At 42.0% G+C, this 16392-nt stretch overlaps 1 protein-coding gene across 2 annotated transcripts in view; it reads right to left on the reverse strand.

Moving 5' to 3' along the window:
* Window positions 1–1211: 1211 nt before the first annotated feature.
* The window catches only part of LOC119162145 (nose resistant to fluoxetine protein 6), a 46404-nt gene continuing 31223 nt past the window's right edge, over window positions 1212–16392 (reverse strand). For both annotated transcript variants that reach the window (XM_075885059.1, XM_075885058.1), the window contains exons 10-15: window positions 14726–14808; window positions 11837–11959; window positions 8588–8708; window positions 7402–7588; window positions 4717–4859; window positions 1212–1676 (exon numbers count right to left, since the gene is read on the reverse strand). In XM_075885059.1, the coding sequence (XP_075741174.1) occupies window positions 1356–1676; window positions 4717–4859; window positions 7402–7588; window positions 8588–8708; window positions 11837–11959; window positions 14726–14808 (978 nt within the window). In that variant the 3' untranslated portion in view covers window positions 1212–1355. The remainder of the gene's footprint in view (window positions 1677–4716; window positions 4860–7401; window positions 7589–8587; window positions 8709–11836; window positions 11960–14725; window positions 14809–16392) is intronic.

The following is a 16392-nucleotide window of genomic DNA, read 5'->3' on the forward strand; positions in this document are numbered from 1 at the left end:
AACAACATGTGTCTTCCGCTTATTCATAGGTTATGTCACATAAAAGAAACTGACTTGACTTATATGGAAAAATAAAAGCAATAAGAAGTATCAAGCCTAGATGTGGCAATCGTTCTGTCTTTTATTGTAATTGCTTATAATCTGAATATTCACAGATAAACCCCCGTCCCGAAATATACACAAGGGCTCTTGTAAAACAGGCACAGGCACAATGGCGCCAAGAAGAACACAACGTATGTATCATTGCTGAAAAAAAAGTGATCGTGACGTCATTTTACACGTGCGTTTTCCTCTAAGCGCACTTATCAACAGCAGCATAAAAAAGAACACATAGGAAAATTTGTTTACTTGGAAACTCAGTAAATGCCTTTACATAGCATATCCGACTGTGATGAGAATTCTTGGTACAGGCTACGGCTGTCGAACCTGTGTTTATACAGTGGTGTACATGGGGAAGCATTTTTGTCATGGCTGCAACTTCCTTAGCTGTGCTTTTGTGTGCGGCTAGGAGGAGGAAGAGAAAGAGAATAATCTTTTCTGCAAGGAAATATTTTTTCGCAAGGAGGTATTTTTTTTAAGATGCAGACATCAACTACCCTTCTCTGCACAGGAGCTTTTATTTGCTCTCGTCACCCACTTAGGATCAGGAAAAAGTGAGCTAGCCTTATGCAAGAGCGCGATGGAGGCGAAATGCTAGATTCCCGTGTTGTAATACGATGTCAGAGCACGTTAAAGAGCACCTGAAGGTAAAACTTTCTGGAGCCCACCACTACAGTGTCTCTTATTATCATATTGTGAATTTCAGGCTTAAAACCCCTGTTATTTTTAATATTACGTAAGGATAATGCTACAGAAAGTTAATATTGCCCCTCGCTGAAACGCTGACTCGACAATTTTTTTCGACGACTTCTCATCGCGATTTGTTTTGCTTGTTTTTTTTTCTTTTGTATTCATCAACAGGTGCGTCGAGTACGCACAAACATAATCGATAAAGGTAGCAGAAACCAAGTGACTACTGCCCGAGAGAGTGTGATATGTAGCTCCGCTTCATTGCCCGTAAGGTGTAATTGTATTGCTGAAATGGTTTAATGCCGATAGAGTGTTGAGTGATGGTGTCGTGAAAAGAGTGGCCGAGCTTCAATAAATGTGATAATGAGGGCACTCGCACACTGTAGCGGTTACTTTTCCCGCCATGTATTTCAGAGCAGGCATTTTGCTTAGAGTTTTCTTGTATGCCTTTATTTGGAAGCGTTCACTCCACTGCAAGTTCAAATATGCGTAGACGACAGATCTGTAGCCGTCACCATATCACGCATCTTTTTTTTTTGTAGTCCATGCTTGCGTTGAAAGACTGTTCAGAGCTTGGACTTCTCAGAGTCGGTCTGGAAGGCCTTGTTATCGACGCCAGCTTCATTCACGGCCATCTTGGCATCTTGCTCCATGGTTAGCCTAATGTCGAAGCCCTTCTCGAGAGGATCCTTCTTTTTCTCCCACTCAACAATGGTCTTTTTGGCTGGTAGAGCTTCTTCAGGCTTCTTGACACTGTTCATAATAGCATCCTTCCGTTTTCCCTCGAATATCAGCCTTTCAAAGTGCGTCACAGGTGCTTCCGTGGAGAGATACAGGAGGTATGCCAGGAACAAGCTCATGCCGAACAGGCCGATGGCAGTGTTGAGCTGTAATAAGGAAACTTAGGTTACTTACATATGTGGTAATTTATTTCTGCAGTAACTAACCACTCTTACCCTCACTGCTTGAAGCATGTGTTTTCGTGTCTGTATACTACTTCATATTCGCCACAGACAAAAAAAGGCTGGTTACAAATGTTTTGCGGTGTTTTTTCACGTAACCACTCTGTGATTAGGCACACGGAGCGGTAAACGTTCCGTTGAGCTGCATGAAGTGGGTGTCATGAAAATTGGTTGTCTGTCCCTTTAAAGGAGCAATGACATCAAATTTCAAGATCGAGATGTACCCATCATTCGATCGCCTGGTAAGCATAGGTCTTATTGGCCAAATTTGAATGGCATCCGTCACGTGGAAGTTATTTTAATTCGATGTCAAACAGCGTAGAAACGCCACGGAGAAAAAACGAAAAATAGACTGCCTTGCGACATCGACACTAGTGCTACGTGTTCTGTATGATACATTTCACAAATATCATTCTGAGTGACGATATGCTAGTAACAATGACGTCGACGATGTGAGTGTGTTGGGGCCGACTCCCGGCCATGCTCCCTCTGATGGAGCTCCTTGCTGGGTTGAAGCGTGCGTGCGATTCATCATGTCACATCGACTGATTTTACATGTGCTCAACAGCGTGAGTACGATCATTCAGAGTGACAATGCGTGTCAAAATGTCGGGGAACCGCTGCGCAGTGAGAACCTGCACGTCGAGGCGCGGAAAAAGCAGAAATCTCGTGGCGTTTCATGCATTTCCAAGACACGAACCTCAACGCAGCCAGTGGGTTAACTTTGTACGCGTCGATGAACAGAGAGACTGGACGCCTGTGAAGAACAGCCGCATTCACTCGCTTCACTTTAGCCGAGCTGCTACAGGGTAAATCATGTGTTGGCGATCCAGTAGGGTTTCACTCGCAGTACCAGGCCCCTTCTCGAGGCCGGGGCTAAAGGGAGAAGGGAAGTACAAGTGAACGCTACTTAACCTAGCCGGCGGAAAACGCATGGAGTGGCTTTGGTCTACATCTTTAGAGACATAGCTGTAGTGACTGCACGTGTGCTCCTAGCAGACGAAATGCCAGTGTGTGTGACGTCACCATTTTTTGTAGAAGCAGCATCAGCTGTGCAGCGGCCTCGACGTGTCAGTGAGGTAGCGCTGCCAGCACTACAATTTGGCGGGCTTTCGATCTATTTTGAACTACGTTCGATAGCGGATATATTAATCAATATTACAGATACTAATTCGTACCTCAGATGCGTTCTAGATCGTGAATCGCTGCTAGGGGGTCGATAGCTAATAATTCCTGCAAAAATCTTGACATGAGTAATCTTGATCTAAGTGCTCCTTTAAGCTCTAACTTGCCTCCAGAGCAACTTTTATCATATTTTTTGTCCGCGTGGCTTGACTCAATTATAAAACAGCGGACAAGTGAAAAGAACTGAAGAGAGAAGGATAATATGACGCTCGTTAATGGGGTCCTGGCTGGAGTTTTTTAGTCTTCAAACTTCACTGCGCGCGAGTGCTGAAGGAAGAACATGAACAAGTTTCATACGTAATGCCTAGTCTTAGCTTTCAAACCATTTTCCTTTTTTATTATTATTCGCAGTAGCACTGTATCCGCATAATGTAACGAATGAAACCTCATTTTCCTTATGCGGATATTATACCTTACCTTGCCTCTATTTTGCGCATAATCACATTGTCGTATGTCGCAGTCATTGTTAGTTTGCTTCTCGAAGCTATTAATTGCTTAAAGAAAAGTGTGAGTTGACACTCTTTTCTTTCGTCTATTCTTCCCCTGTGGCTTGAGTCGTCTATTGTTCTTGTAATATGCACGAACTAGCCCAACAACAAGTTTACTAAAGTATTGTTAATTCCACAGGTTATAACTACTGTACTGAAAGCCAGCAATTGCAGTCACGCAGCACAATTCAGTGCCTACGCAACTTGTGAATAAGTAACCAAATCACAAAGAAGGTTTTGTAGGAAAGCTATTCATTGCGTTTACGTGAAGTAGCCATGTGCACTGATTTCATAGCCTATATTTCATTTACACCGATTGGAAAAATATGCTTCAATGAACTTTGCTGAGCTGATTCAACTTTTCTCTTAATAAATGATAATTCAATGATTCATGCATGCGCCTATACCAGCACGTCACAGCGCTCTTTTTAGTGCGTTGAAGTAGACGCCACAGTTTTTAATAACATCACGTGGCCATCATGGCTTGTTTGTTTCTATTGTGTCGGGTGAAAAACTTATAGAACAATTCATGTCGCAACAACAAGTAGGGTGTGTTTATTTTATATTTCGCTTGCAAATTGTAATAAATATTAAGGCTGTTAACCTGCATAACACCCGCCGCGATGTTGTAAAGATTTCAGTGCTTGACTGCTGATCCGAAGATTGCAGGATCGAATGCCAGCTGCGATGGCTGCATTCCTGTGGAGTCGAAATGCAGCCCGGGTACTTAAATTTAGGCGTACCCTGAAGAGCCTCAAGTGGCCGTCATTTCCCAAGCCCTCGACTAAGGCTTCTCTCGTAATCTTGTCGTAATTTTGGAACCTAAAACAGCAACAACAATTAGCATTATCTCTTTCATAGTTTCAAATTACACCGAACAGTGTATTCACATAATTGAATGTACATCCACCCAATTTTTTTAGTTTTCAAGGGCGAGCGTCGACCGCTGAGTTAATAAGCGCCGTATAACCAAGCATGGCGGCGAAATAAACGAGAATATGTGCACAGGCACGATGAACGGTACTGTGCAGCTGCTGTCTTCTGCCTCGTTGTTCTGAGAGACGGACGCCGGGACGCCAGCAACCGGCACTTGTCGACTCGGCAGTTCTCGCTTTTCGCGTTCTGGTTTTAAAAAATTGGCAGCCGTACATGCACTTTCACAGTGATTGTTCGCGTGCAACAATTAGCTTGGTTTGGCGAAATTCGGTGATATACCCTCCACTGCATGTTAGCAAAATCATAATCGTATTGGCAAGGCACACACTTGTATTAATTTCACAACGGTGTCTCACCTGGAAAAACTCGTTGAGGCTGATGTGCGTTTTTAGGATGCCCATGCGAAGGTATAGAAGAGGAACATGAACTAGATAGATACAATATACGAGCCTAGATAATGGCAAGAACGCCTTCCAGGAGAAGAAGGCGTTTAGCAAACCTGCGTTAAAACAAAAAAAGAACAGAAGAAACGAAATCATCAGCCGTGCTTGACGAGGGTGAAAGCTTGTCGGCGATTACGAAAGTTCAGTCACAAGAAAGAGCTTTATATATAGTTGATGACAGTTGTATACCACATTTTTCTGTGCTGTTCTGTTGGGGTAGTTAAACGAGCGAAAGAAGGGCTACAAGCCAAGCAGAGAGCAGGCTATGAATAAGCTGCTGCAGAACTAGAGGGAAATATGCTGTAGTGCTCTAATGCTACAATAAAATATGCAGCCTCTACAATTATGCTATCTGCCCTAAATCTTACACATTTCCTCATCATCTAAACTATGTACCACGCATTTTTTAGCTTTCCTGGGAAAGTCTAGAAAGATTGCGTTAACTAATAGGTGTATTTCGGTGCTCTTGGAGAAACTGCAAACTATAGCATGTTGCCTGCAAACCTTCAAGGTAACGACAGTGTCTTTAACAGGTTGAAACATAGGTGGTCGAGGATAAACCACAGGCTTTCAATTTTGCATGATTGCTGCTTTCAAATGAGCGCATAGGGTATACTATTCGATAAGACAATCGCAGAACCAAGTTTACTATACGTGATTATGAAAGCTCGATTTTGAAGCTTATTTAGTTGACATGGCGCTAACTTTTACGGTTGAATTTTTTAGCGATAAAGCGATTATATGGACACTCTCGACATTATTTAGCCATTGCCATCGTTGTCATATTCAGTATAAAGTACAAATTTATAGCATGTTCTACCCGCGTGTAAAAGCGCGTGAACGGGAGTGACGAACGCAGCTGAAGCAGAGAGAAAACGAGCCGACCGTTTCCGTCGCACGGAGGGCACATGCGATAACATCATCCTGTGTGTGAATCTTGCTCAATAGCTCTGCAAACCGAAAAGAAACGCCTGGATTCTTTCTTCTCGTGATTGGAAAAAACATGGACGCCAGGGTGAGGTGGGGGGAAGCAGCGAAAGTTCCTTTAGTGCTAAAGCATGCCCATGTTCGCAGTGGTTTGCATCACATTGAAAGTTATCGCTGAGAAGTGCAGTTCATCAATTCCGCCAGACATTAGCCTTTACTTCGTTACGTTGGTTAAAACCATGCATAAAATCTAGAGTTCCGCGAGATCGGATCCATAAAATTTAGCTGCTAGTCCAGCTTTGTATACCTATAAAACTTGTTGCTGTCATATTCAGTGCTTGGCCCTTGCATATAAAATGCTATTTTTGGCGTTATGATAGTAAAGGCATACTAATTAACAAGATGAAGCTATAGTGGACAATAACTTGCATTTTTGGCAACTAAGAATATCAGAAAAAAAACATGTAAGGTACTATGACGTTAATGTTCTTGACGTCAGTGTAGCATCAAAGCATTTATCAATATTCACGCTATAGAGATAAGACAACCACATGACTAGTATCTGGCGACACGTGCACGTAGCCCCATCTTTCTTGGGCAACAGCGGTGGCTTGCCATGACTGAATGGAAAATAGGCAAAAAATCGTATCAGACGAAAATATCTACTTACCAAAAACGACTACTCGTTATTTGCAGCACAGGCCCAGTGGAACATACTGGTAAAATTAGTGTCGCTCTACAATGCGCGTCGCTTCCCAGAGCATTGTACAGTGTGGCACCGTGTGTTTCCAATGAGCCGTGTTCAAATGTTCTGGGAAGCCACACGATATGCAGTGCGATACTGAAATTTTACCAGAATGTTCCAGTTGATATCTGCTTCATGTCACCGGAAGTAGCTCTTGATAACTCGTTTCTTTCACCAGACATACTTTTTTCGCGTATTTCCCAATAATTAATGGCACAACACTGGAGCTGCTGCCGAGTGGTCGCACGACGTACAGATGTCACCAAATTTAGCGAATGTCTGTGTCCCTTACCCCTGCTCAGGGTAGCCAGCATGTCTGAGAGTGGGCTAACCTCTTTATCCTTCCATTTTTGTTTTTTTTTTTGTTCCTACTCCTTCTCGGTGAGCAATTAACAAAACACACTTTAAAAGTGCCAAAAACTCGCCCAGCCACATTTTAAAACATTTTTGAAAAATATTGGCCAAATGCAGAACATTTTCAACAATGCGACAAAATAACCGGCACTGTAAACGAAAAACTCCAAAACACAATATCACGGTAATATTTTTTCTTATTATTATCGGAAAGCAAGAGCTGTCGTCTCACTAATTGCATAGCCTCTGTAAATAGACGCTATATACCGATCTACACTCGTTCAGCACAACTCCGTATCACACCTACGACGTCCATGTCCATTAGCGCATAAATTAGAAAACGTACATACTAGTCTGTGAGACTTCGAGGTCAATAAGTATCGTACGACTCTGCACAGCTGTCAACCGCACAGATACAAGCTTCAACTGCCTCTTTTCATCACTCGTACTGAGTTAATATTCACGAAATCGTGGGCTGAACAACGGGTTCACTATCTCTAGAGACGCTGCGGAGGAATTCCTGGTCGACAGGCGCATATGCATCATATCGATGACGCTGCTCCCTTCCTCACCTCCTCGACCTGTGGCGCAGGCGTACGCGGGCCACACGAGCCCCACTGACCACACCAGACGGTGGAATCCGCCGTAAATGGCCGTCGTAATATCGTCTGGTGGATTGCCTCGATTCCATGGCAGCGTGATGAAGAGCACGAAGCCGGTTAGTGCCAGTGATATGATCCATTGGGCCAGCTGCATGACCTGCGCAGGTTTTTGAATGTTGCAGCATGATGACGAAGGTTTCTCAAACACCCAGGTCGTGCGAAATACTTGTAGTCGACATGTCGATAGCCCAAGCTTCGACCACTGCAAGTTCCCATCAACAGTGAGTGCCCGAGAACACGCGGATCAATTACCAAGTTAGACATAGGGTATAAGCACTGTTGCGAGAATAACGCACACCTGAAGTATTACGCTACTCCAATTTTTCAAAAGTTGCGAGTTTCTCAATACTTTATGCTGCGTTGCTACGCCCAATGAATATGCTAAACCAGCAGCTTCTCAGGGTACATATCTTACGTTTTTATGAAGCTTGTTTCGCAGGAAAAGAAAGAGATAATGAAAGGCGTGAAATATCGCCTAAATGAGAATAATTTCCCGACAGTGATTCAGCAAGAGCAAACTCAGATAAGCCTAAATAATGAGATGTTAAATAAGATATTAAAGAGTGCATCCCTTTTTTTAATCATTCTGAGAAAGATATCGTTTTCTTTCATTTCCAGCCTTACATTTACACGCTTAAGTCGGCTACACGCTTACGCTATTCAAAAACACCGATTCATTGGTAATCAAATACTTTGTTGACAGAAATAATATAAGCCATTTTGTTACAAAACATATGAAAAACTAAGCGATTCAATTGTATTTTAAAGATACAGGAACATTGCGAACGCCTTATGAGCACACCTATGCACTTTTACTGTACTGAGGCTGAAAATGAGTCGTTATTGCATAATAATCTTACTCTGGTCTTGTCAAGACCACTTCTATTTTTGATTATCAGAACAGCACTTACGCCAGATCCTCACAAATGTTCTTTGGCATAGTATCATAAAAACAAAACGCTAAAAGGTGTTTTGTTTTCAGCGCCTGCATGATGCGTTCTTTGCTTTTGTTTTCCGTATTTGTGCTCTTCGAAGCCGAATATAACCCAAGCAACAAGCCTTGCTAACCACTGTTTTAAAACTTTCGGTTACTTACCACGCCAATTTTTACTTTCCCGTACTGCATCGTCAAATATCCGGCGACGACGCCAAGAATATACGTTGCGACATGCGTGAAAGGTCGGAAGTAGACCAGCTCGATTGTTTCTACAACACGCCTGTAAAACAAAAATTGAGAATGATTAACAATGTCATGTTATGCCCTCTTGTCCTCTACTATTGTGTTTTTCAAGTCCTAATCAAAAATAGCTATATAGCATCTATGTTTCTGTAACTATTTACCCAGTAAAAGATCTCCAGTTTCGTTAGGAGGCTAGAGCTTTCTGCAGGCTTCCATATCTTCCTATAACTTGCTTTCTATAACCATATGTACTATGTAATCTCTATAACCATATGTATTATAAACATGTACAATCGCGATGGAAAGAAAGCCGAACGATGCCACATCTACGCGCTGTGCTGTTGTGCATTTCATTTCGAGCAGTTGGTTTTCGGTAATAATAAAAAGCCTCCAGACCTATCTATGGTGCACTCAAGAGCCAAGCTAGCATCTTTTTATTGCCATGAAGGCGAGATTAAAGCTGCGCGGCACACTGTTCGCGTTTCTTTCTGTCACCCCAGCACAACGTCTGTTTTCAGTGCGCGCTTTGCGCCAATGCAGGTAACAGGCCCCAAATTAATGCTAAAGTTTCTCATATTTCTCTTTATTTTACCCCTTAATTGTAATGAAAGACTAGTTTAATTTTTTTTCCTCTCGCATTACCATTGCTGTGCTGTAGAGCACCTGACTGCACCGGAAATAATAAAAAATATCAGCTGTCATCGCACGCCCTAGAACAGCTTTCGCTACTTCCATAGCATGCCATATTATTTATGTTGGCATTTGAAGCTCACAAAATCCCTCATTTGACAGAAGGCATTGACAATGAAGTATGAATTCTATTACTGGAGCATAACTGAGTCATTAAAAAAACCCTGGTGAATATAAAGGCGCCTTACAAGAAAGATTCCAGGGGTAAATCTCGGCAGGCTAACAGTGAGCACGAGAAAAGCTGTTTTCTTACGTGTTGTAAAGAAAGTGTTCGCATTTTAATTTGATGAAATAAGCTGTAATCACATAATAGCTAGAAGTATGCTAGAGCCTATACCGGCAAGTCACACTTACAAACTGACTTTGCCAACCATTGGTTCCTCAGTCTCATGCTCGTTTTTTTATTCATTTTAAAACAATACTTTTATATTTATATAATTAGAAATGGATCATGTATTTATGAAAAACTAAATGTTCACCATAACTTTATGGTGAGGATGTCCACTTTTGGTTTTGCTATTTTTCTACCTTTGTGCCAATGAAGTTGACCATAAACTTCAAAGGGTGTTGCCATGAACTTTTGAGGCTATTACAATCGAAAAGTCCATAAACAGGGGTTGTGTAGAGCAGACGTTTCGACAAGCGTACTTGTCTTTCTAGAGGCTAGGACCGAACTGATTTCTTTAGCGCTAGCATGTCTGCGCTCCGTACTGTCTCCTTAATTCTAACAAAGGAGAGGGAGATAGAAACATTGGGAGAGCGGATGGGGGGGGGGGGGGGGCACTGTGACCATAGAGTTAAAATTAACTCTATAACTGTGACGGATTGTGTGAGTTGAGAAAACAAAGAAATGTGAGGGGGGGGGGGAGTGAGGATGCACCATTTTCGCTGAATCTCGGTTCACAATGGTAGTTGGAAATTCTGAGAGGGAGGGCTTAACTCGCATTGTTCTTTTTGTGTGTATGTACCATACCGAATGAATTCGAGATACCCTTTATAAATATTTATACCTGCTAACTAGAGTGTATTGAGCTTGTGAACAAGATATGACTCGATATATTTTCTGTATCTTGTGGACCGGAAGTTTGACTGAAGTATGTAGTGTTTGAGATCATTCAAGTTATGTCCTGCTACATTAAAATAATATACCATTGTTTTGGTAATTTCTTTGTAGTTTTCGTACGATGACTATTTAATGTAACATTATAGCATGTAAGATTAAAGTAGATTTCGCGAGCTAATTCAAGCCCAAATGAAAAGTTCTTATCTACATGAGCCAAATACGAACTGTACTCCTCAATGTCCACTATTTTGAGCTATGTAATTTTTAGATACAATATAAATTTGAAGTATTTATGGAAGAGGAACATACTGGCGAAAATTGCTTAAGCATGTCCGATTAGTAGAAAAAAACACGTTTTCCCAGTGTTTGTTGAAATGCATTTGGCTCTTTTAGAATAAAAAATGCCGCATATGAACGTGTTGAGAAGTTTGAGAACGATGCAGGGAATGCGTACCGACTATCCAAGTACGCTAGGCGGGCAACATCTTTAAACCTAATTCAAGGGCTAACGTGACAAGAGTTTATGCATGGCCTCTGAGATATGCATCCGACATTGGATTTCTGGGGGCAGCATTTGTTGCGGTGAAACGCATTCCATCTTCTAAATAGTGTCAAGAGGTTTGAAAGCCTTGTGACGTTAAAGTAACGCTGTGAAAGAAGGACCGCAAAAAGGAGTGCGCGTATCGCCGAGCTCCAGCGAATCAATGAAGGCCGAAGTGGACAGTCCACAAGGTAGTCACATCGAGAATCACACCCCTGAACTCCATCTAGAAGGGACCTCTCTCCTGCGCCGGCTATGGATAAGAGTGGCTTTCGCGAAGTCATATTCCTTTAGCATACGAATGAACGACAACGCTCTGTCACGCGGAGGCCCTGCACCGCATCCTCGGGGACTGTTCTCGTTACGCTGTGGCGACCCGATCACTCGCAAGCGCCTCAGATCATTTTGCTCACACACTGATCTAAGTAGAAATCATTCTGGAATGTTGTCCTGAGGAGTCGCCAAAAATAGAGGCGACCATTTTGTTGTTAAAATGTTCAAAAAGAACGGACTTGCATAAAGTAGACCGATTGTGATGCATACTGAACAAGCCTGATGGGCTGTGACGTTCTATGGGCGCTCTTTTTTGTGGCTTTTTTTTTGCATACCTCTAACTTTAGAACTCCGCCATAGATTTCTCTCATCGTAGCGTAGCATACTGGTTATGCTGAACTGGTTTAAGTTCCTACTTTTTCCATATCTCCTATTTTTCTTTCTTCCTTGCAATGCATGTTCTTGTACACATATTAGTGGTCAGTCTATGTTTGCTTGCTTGTTATCAGCTTTAATCTGCGTGTATTTCGACAAAAAGAGTATACTAACTTCATTGAATCTTATTCATAAATAATTGCCATGCTTTCTGCATACTTACACCATGTCGTTGGATGAAGCCGTGGCGGAGTAAGCCAGGTGCCAAAAGTGAGTTTGCAGAGATACCAAAATACAAAATGCCAGAGAAATAGCACACGACAGCAAAAGTGCGAACTTGGGGTGCCTATAACAACAAAAAAAAACATTCTTGCTTTATGTTCTCGGGATCACAATGTCATTTTGGATATTTTGCATGCTCTTTTTTTCTAATTTATCAAGCCCTGTTGGAAAAATGATAATCGTCAAATTGCTCTCGTGAAATCAAATGCTAGTACTGCTGTTTTTAATTAAAAAACCAGGTCACTAGTTGTCAAAAGTAATTCAGAAACCCTCTCTATAGCATTCGACGTGACTACACAGTTCTGTTGTGACAGATATAGTATTGAATTTCAAATATCAATGCTGTTCGTTATTTAGAGCTAACTGCCAATTAAAAATCCTAAATTACTACCTAAATAAAATAACGCCCTCAGGAAAGAAATACCTCCTAGTTTATTCGACTAAAGGGGGGAACAACCTGAAGATCACCTGAACTTCGCGTTCAGGAATAGAACGCAATAGCGTATTCTGGCCGCATCATCGCCGTCTTAATTACTAGGCTGCATGCTTCGGTTATCGGTGCATGCCTCAACTCTGCCACAAAAGAACAAACGATTGCACCACGCGAAACATTGGCCGTTTCGAAGTACCCTAGAATGCCCACATCAGGTGGTACTGTTGCAAAATGCCCACAACGCCTTAATTATTACGCTTGCCAATCAGCGAAGGGTCCACTACGAATCCGTGATGCAACACACGAACATACGCAGCTGGTGACTTTGTTGATTAATAACCTCCTTGCCTTCTTCGTTTATCTTTTTTCTCTCTCTCTTGCGGCTCTATGGTCACTAAATATGTCTGAGCACTTTGTAATGGGTGGTTCTTTAATACACCCACTCGTTGCGCTGTTGACATTTGTGGACACCGGGCATGATTCGACGCTTCTGCCACGCAATCTCATATGCGTTAGGGAGACTCCTCCCGCCACATGCCATTCATACAGTATTTCTTTTTCCAAAGCAGTTTCGAGCAGTGTTCTGACTCGGTGAGAACATCAGCCTGCCATGCTTAAGGCCGTGGTTCGATTCTTACTCTAACCAGATATATTTATTATTTATTTAGTGTGCATTGTTCTCAATATTTTAGTTTACGGAGAACGTTGATTTTTCACTCACAACCAATTTGGTTTTCTGCCATCAACACCACATGAGGTAAGACAAAAATGGTGATTTTATATACAATTCTGCCGATATTCATACGAAAGACCTCAGTCAATACGCATATAACTTTAGCATGTTGTCGATCTATTTGTTTATTTGTGACAACCAATACGGTAAACGTAAGCACTGTCATAAGTACAACAACTACAGGCAGTGGCTTGCATTTCCTTTACAGCGAAAACTATTATGGGATAACAACAACAGCCGATCTTGGCTAAGTACTAGTCCGCCACCGCCGACAGTGTTCATAACATTTATCGCGCACAGTGAAGGAAACGAAGAAGACAAGACGCAAACCGAAATTTTAACCCATACACTTTTCGTGGCAGTCGAGTATTCTACAGCAGAACCACGCCTGTACTTGAAAGTCGTTCGGAAAACAATGTTATACACGGGGCATGTCAGTACATGTCATATATTACACGTTAACATATGTGAAATTGATTGGTAGAAGATTAAAAAAATACCAGGCATAACACAATGTGAATTGCGTAACGAATGAATGGTTTAAAGCTTTACAGTCATTGGAAAGGATTCAGCCATAAATATTCATTTTAATCAACCACATCATCAACAATGTGCCTATAATACCACACGGACGCGTAGCGGGCACCACGCTTCTCCGCCTGCGGAATGATGAATAAGGACATAGCGGGTGATTCCCTACTTCGCGAAATTTTAATGGCTTCTGGCGTAGTGGATGGGTGTGCGTGCTTTTTTTTTCATCTTCTTTTACTTTCCTCTTTTCTCTCCTTTTTTTCCCCTCCTGCCTTATTTTCCTCTATGTCTCTCCTTCCCGAAGGAGAAGGCAGGTGGTAATGGTATGGTTAGAAAATGAGAAAAGGCACCTAATTTCTGCAACCCGGTCGGGAGCCCGGCGCAGTGCCTAAGGCAGGTGTTGTGCCCCTATAGGTGGCACTTGTCAGCATGTTTGTTCCCTCCCTATTTCCTCTGTGTCTTCTACAAACCAAATGATAATAATAATAATAATAATAATAATAATAATAATAATAATAATAATACTAATAATAATAATAATAATAATAATATTAATAATAATACTATAGCTGTACTTGCACTAATCCCTCCAAGTGAGTTTGCAACGGACTTCTTCAGAAAGGCTACCACTTTACCTTCCACAGTGGCTGGGATGTCTGTTCGGCGCAGGACTGGCGTTTTTTTTTTTTATTGAGTTTGCTACGTACCACGCGTGGTATTTACTGTGCTGCTTCGAACAGTCCATAATAAACAAACTTGATGTTGGTGTGTCTTCTTTTTTTTTTAGTGCAGGGAATTATCACATAGAAACAATACCCGAAATTTCTCCTGAGATTTTGGTTGTATATATTGTAACGGAAGCATATTTCACAGTACAAGACCGATTGAGCACAAGCCTAAAATTTGGGAATTATTGTAAAAGCTCACCTCATAAAAGCACTTACCGGCACAATGTAATATCTTTATAAAAATACAAAAAGTATATTCACTAAGTTCGCAGGACGCACTGTTACTTCATTGTCTATTCATACTGCTTATGAATTGAAGCACTGTGATAAGTGGATCTTTTTGTTAATTAATTTCTATTCTAAGGAATAGAAAGGTATAGGAGCCTGTAATATAAGTGTGCTTACCAGACGAAGAGGATGGTGAGCGGAAATGCTATGACGAGGAATATTTGAACGTCGGTGCTGACGTACCACAGGTGAATCATGCACTGCAAGATGACAGAGTACAGGAAAACGAAATATCACTTCTACTGCGGAAATTCATCTGTAATACCAGAAAGTAAACTATATTGGCACGTGAGTAGTTTATGAATGTTGTGCGCGCACACAATGAAGTCTGCACGGACAGTTCTCAGGCAGTGAATATATATTATAATATTTTGAGGTGTTTATTTCTTTCAGGTGTTAACGGCAACTTCAACTGGTTTTCAGTATATTAAATCTTAGCAAGAATCATGCTTATAGGGGCAAAGCTCCTTAAGGTGTAAGTCATTTCCTCCTCCGTTTGTGTGTAGTACGTATGTAACCACCGTTAGCGTATGAATTGCTAACTAGTTGGCGTTCTGTGTATATGTCCTTGGAAATAATGTCACTAGATGGCATTAGTAGTTTTTGTATAGTTGACGTTGAAAGAGGATAGATGGTGCTGTTAATATAAGAAATTCACAGCATATTCACGGAGTGAATGATGATGAGTGGGGTGAAGCGTCCATCCATCCATCCATCTGTCTGTCTGTCTGTCTGTCTGTCTGTCTGTCTGTCTGTCTGTCTGTCTGTCTGTCTGTCTGTCTGTCTGTCTGTCTGTCTGTCTGTCTGTCTGTCTGTCTGATCATCCATCCGTCCGTCCGTTCGATCCTATGACACCAGAGCACCCATCGGATGAAGGTGTGGACATACTGATGAGTGGAAGGACAGACAGACAGACAGGCAGGCAGACAGACAGACAGACAGACAGACAGACAGACAGACAGACAGACAGACAGACAGACAGACAGACAGACAGACAGACAGACAGACAGACAGACAGACAGATGGACGGATAAATGCATGGGTGGACGGATGGACGGATGAACACTTCGCCTTCTCATCATCATTCACGCCGTGGATATGCTGTGAATTAATCTTATGATGGGGCCCACTCGATGCAAATAGGAAGTTGAGTTCATGGCTTTATAGCGGATGTGCAGAGCCACGTCTTCGTCTCTGTATAGAGTGAGCGAGCAGCCTGTTTTTGTGGATTTTTGTAGGGTGCCTCAATATTCACCCCTCCACCCCTCCTTGTAAGGATGGCGACATTCATTGTTGGTTATTATAAACTGAGGGGCGCGAAAATATGGTACACAAGGAAAACAAGGACACAGATGATGTGGTACTAGCAACTGTAAATTTTTATTCGGGAAAGACATATTCAAAGCACCATGCAACCTTATGAATACCCAACGAGTTGACAAAAACTAGAAGCTTTGCGCTCAGTATGCCAACTTCAAGTGACGTTTTAGACAATTCATGCTCCCTTCCTGCAACTCGATAGCCAAAACCAACTGTGGTAGTGAAAAGCAAAACCAACTCGCCCAACTTCTTATCTTACTGTATTCAATGTTCATATGTCCACCATTAAAGTGCCCCCCCCCCCCTTCACGCCTCGCGTACGAGAAAGGTCTTTCGAAACCACGCGCCTACATGGGCGCCATCAAGAAATAGGCATCGAAATGGCGCAGATGTAGAAGGAGGAGCATCGAGCATGTATGAAAGTATGCTAAGAGCGCCCTTTCACAAAAGGGCAGTGACAAGAC

The sequence above is a fragment of the Rhipicephalus microplus genome, unplaced genomic scaffold (genome assembly GCF_043290135.1).
Source record: "Rhipicephalus microplus isolate Deutch F79 unplaced genomic scaffold, USDA_Rmic scaffold_65, whole genome shotgun sequence".
Classification (NCBI taxonomy): Eukaryota; Metazoa; Arthropoda; class Arachnida; order Ixodida; family Ixodidae; genus Rhipicephalus; species Rhipicephalus microplus.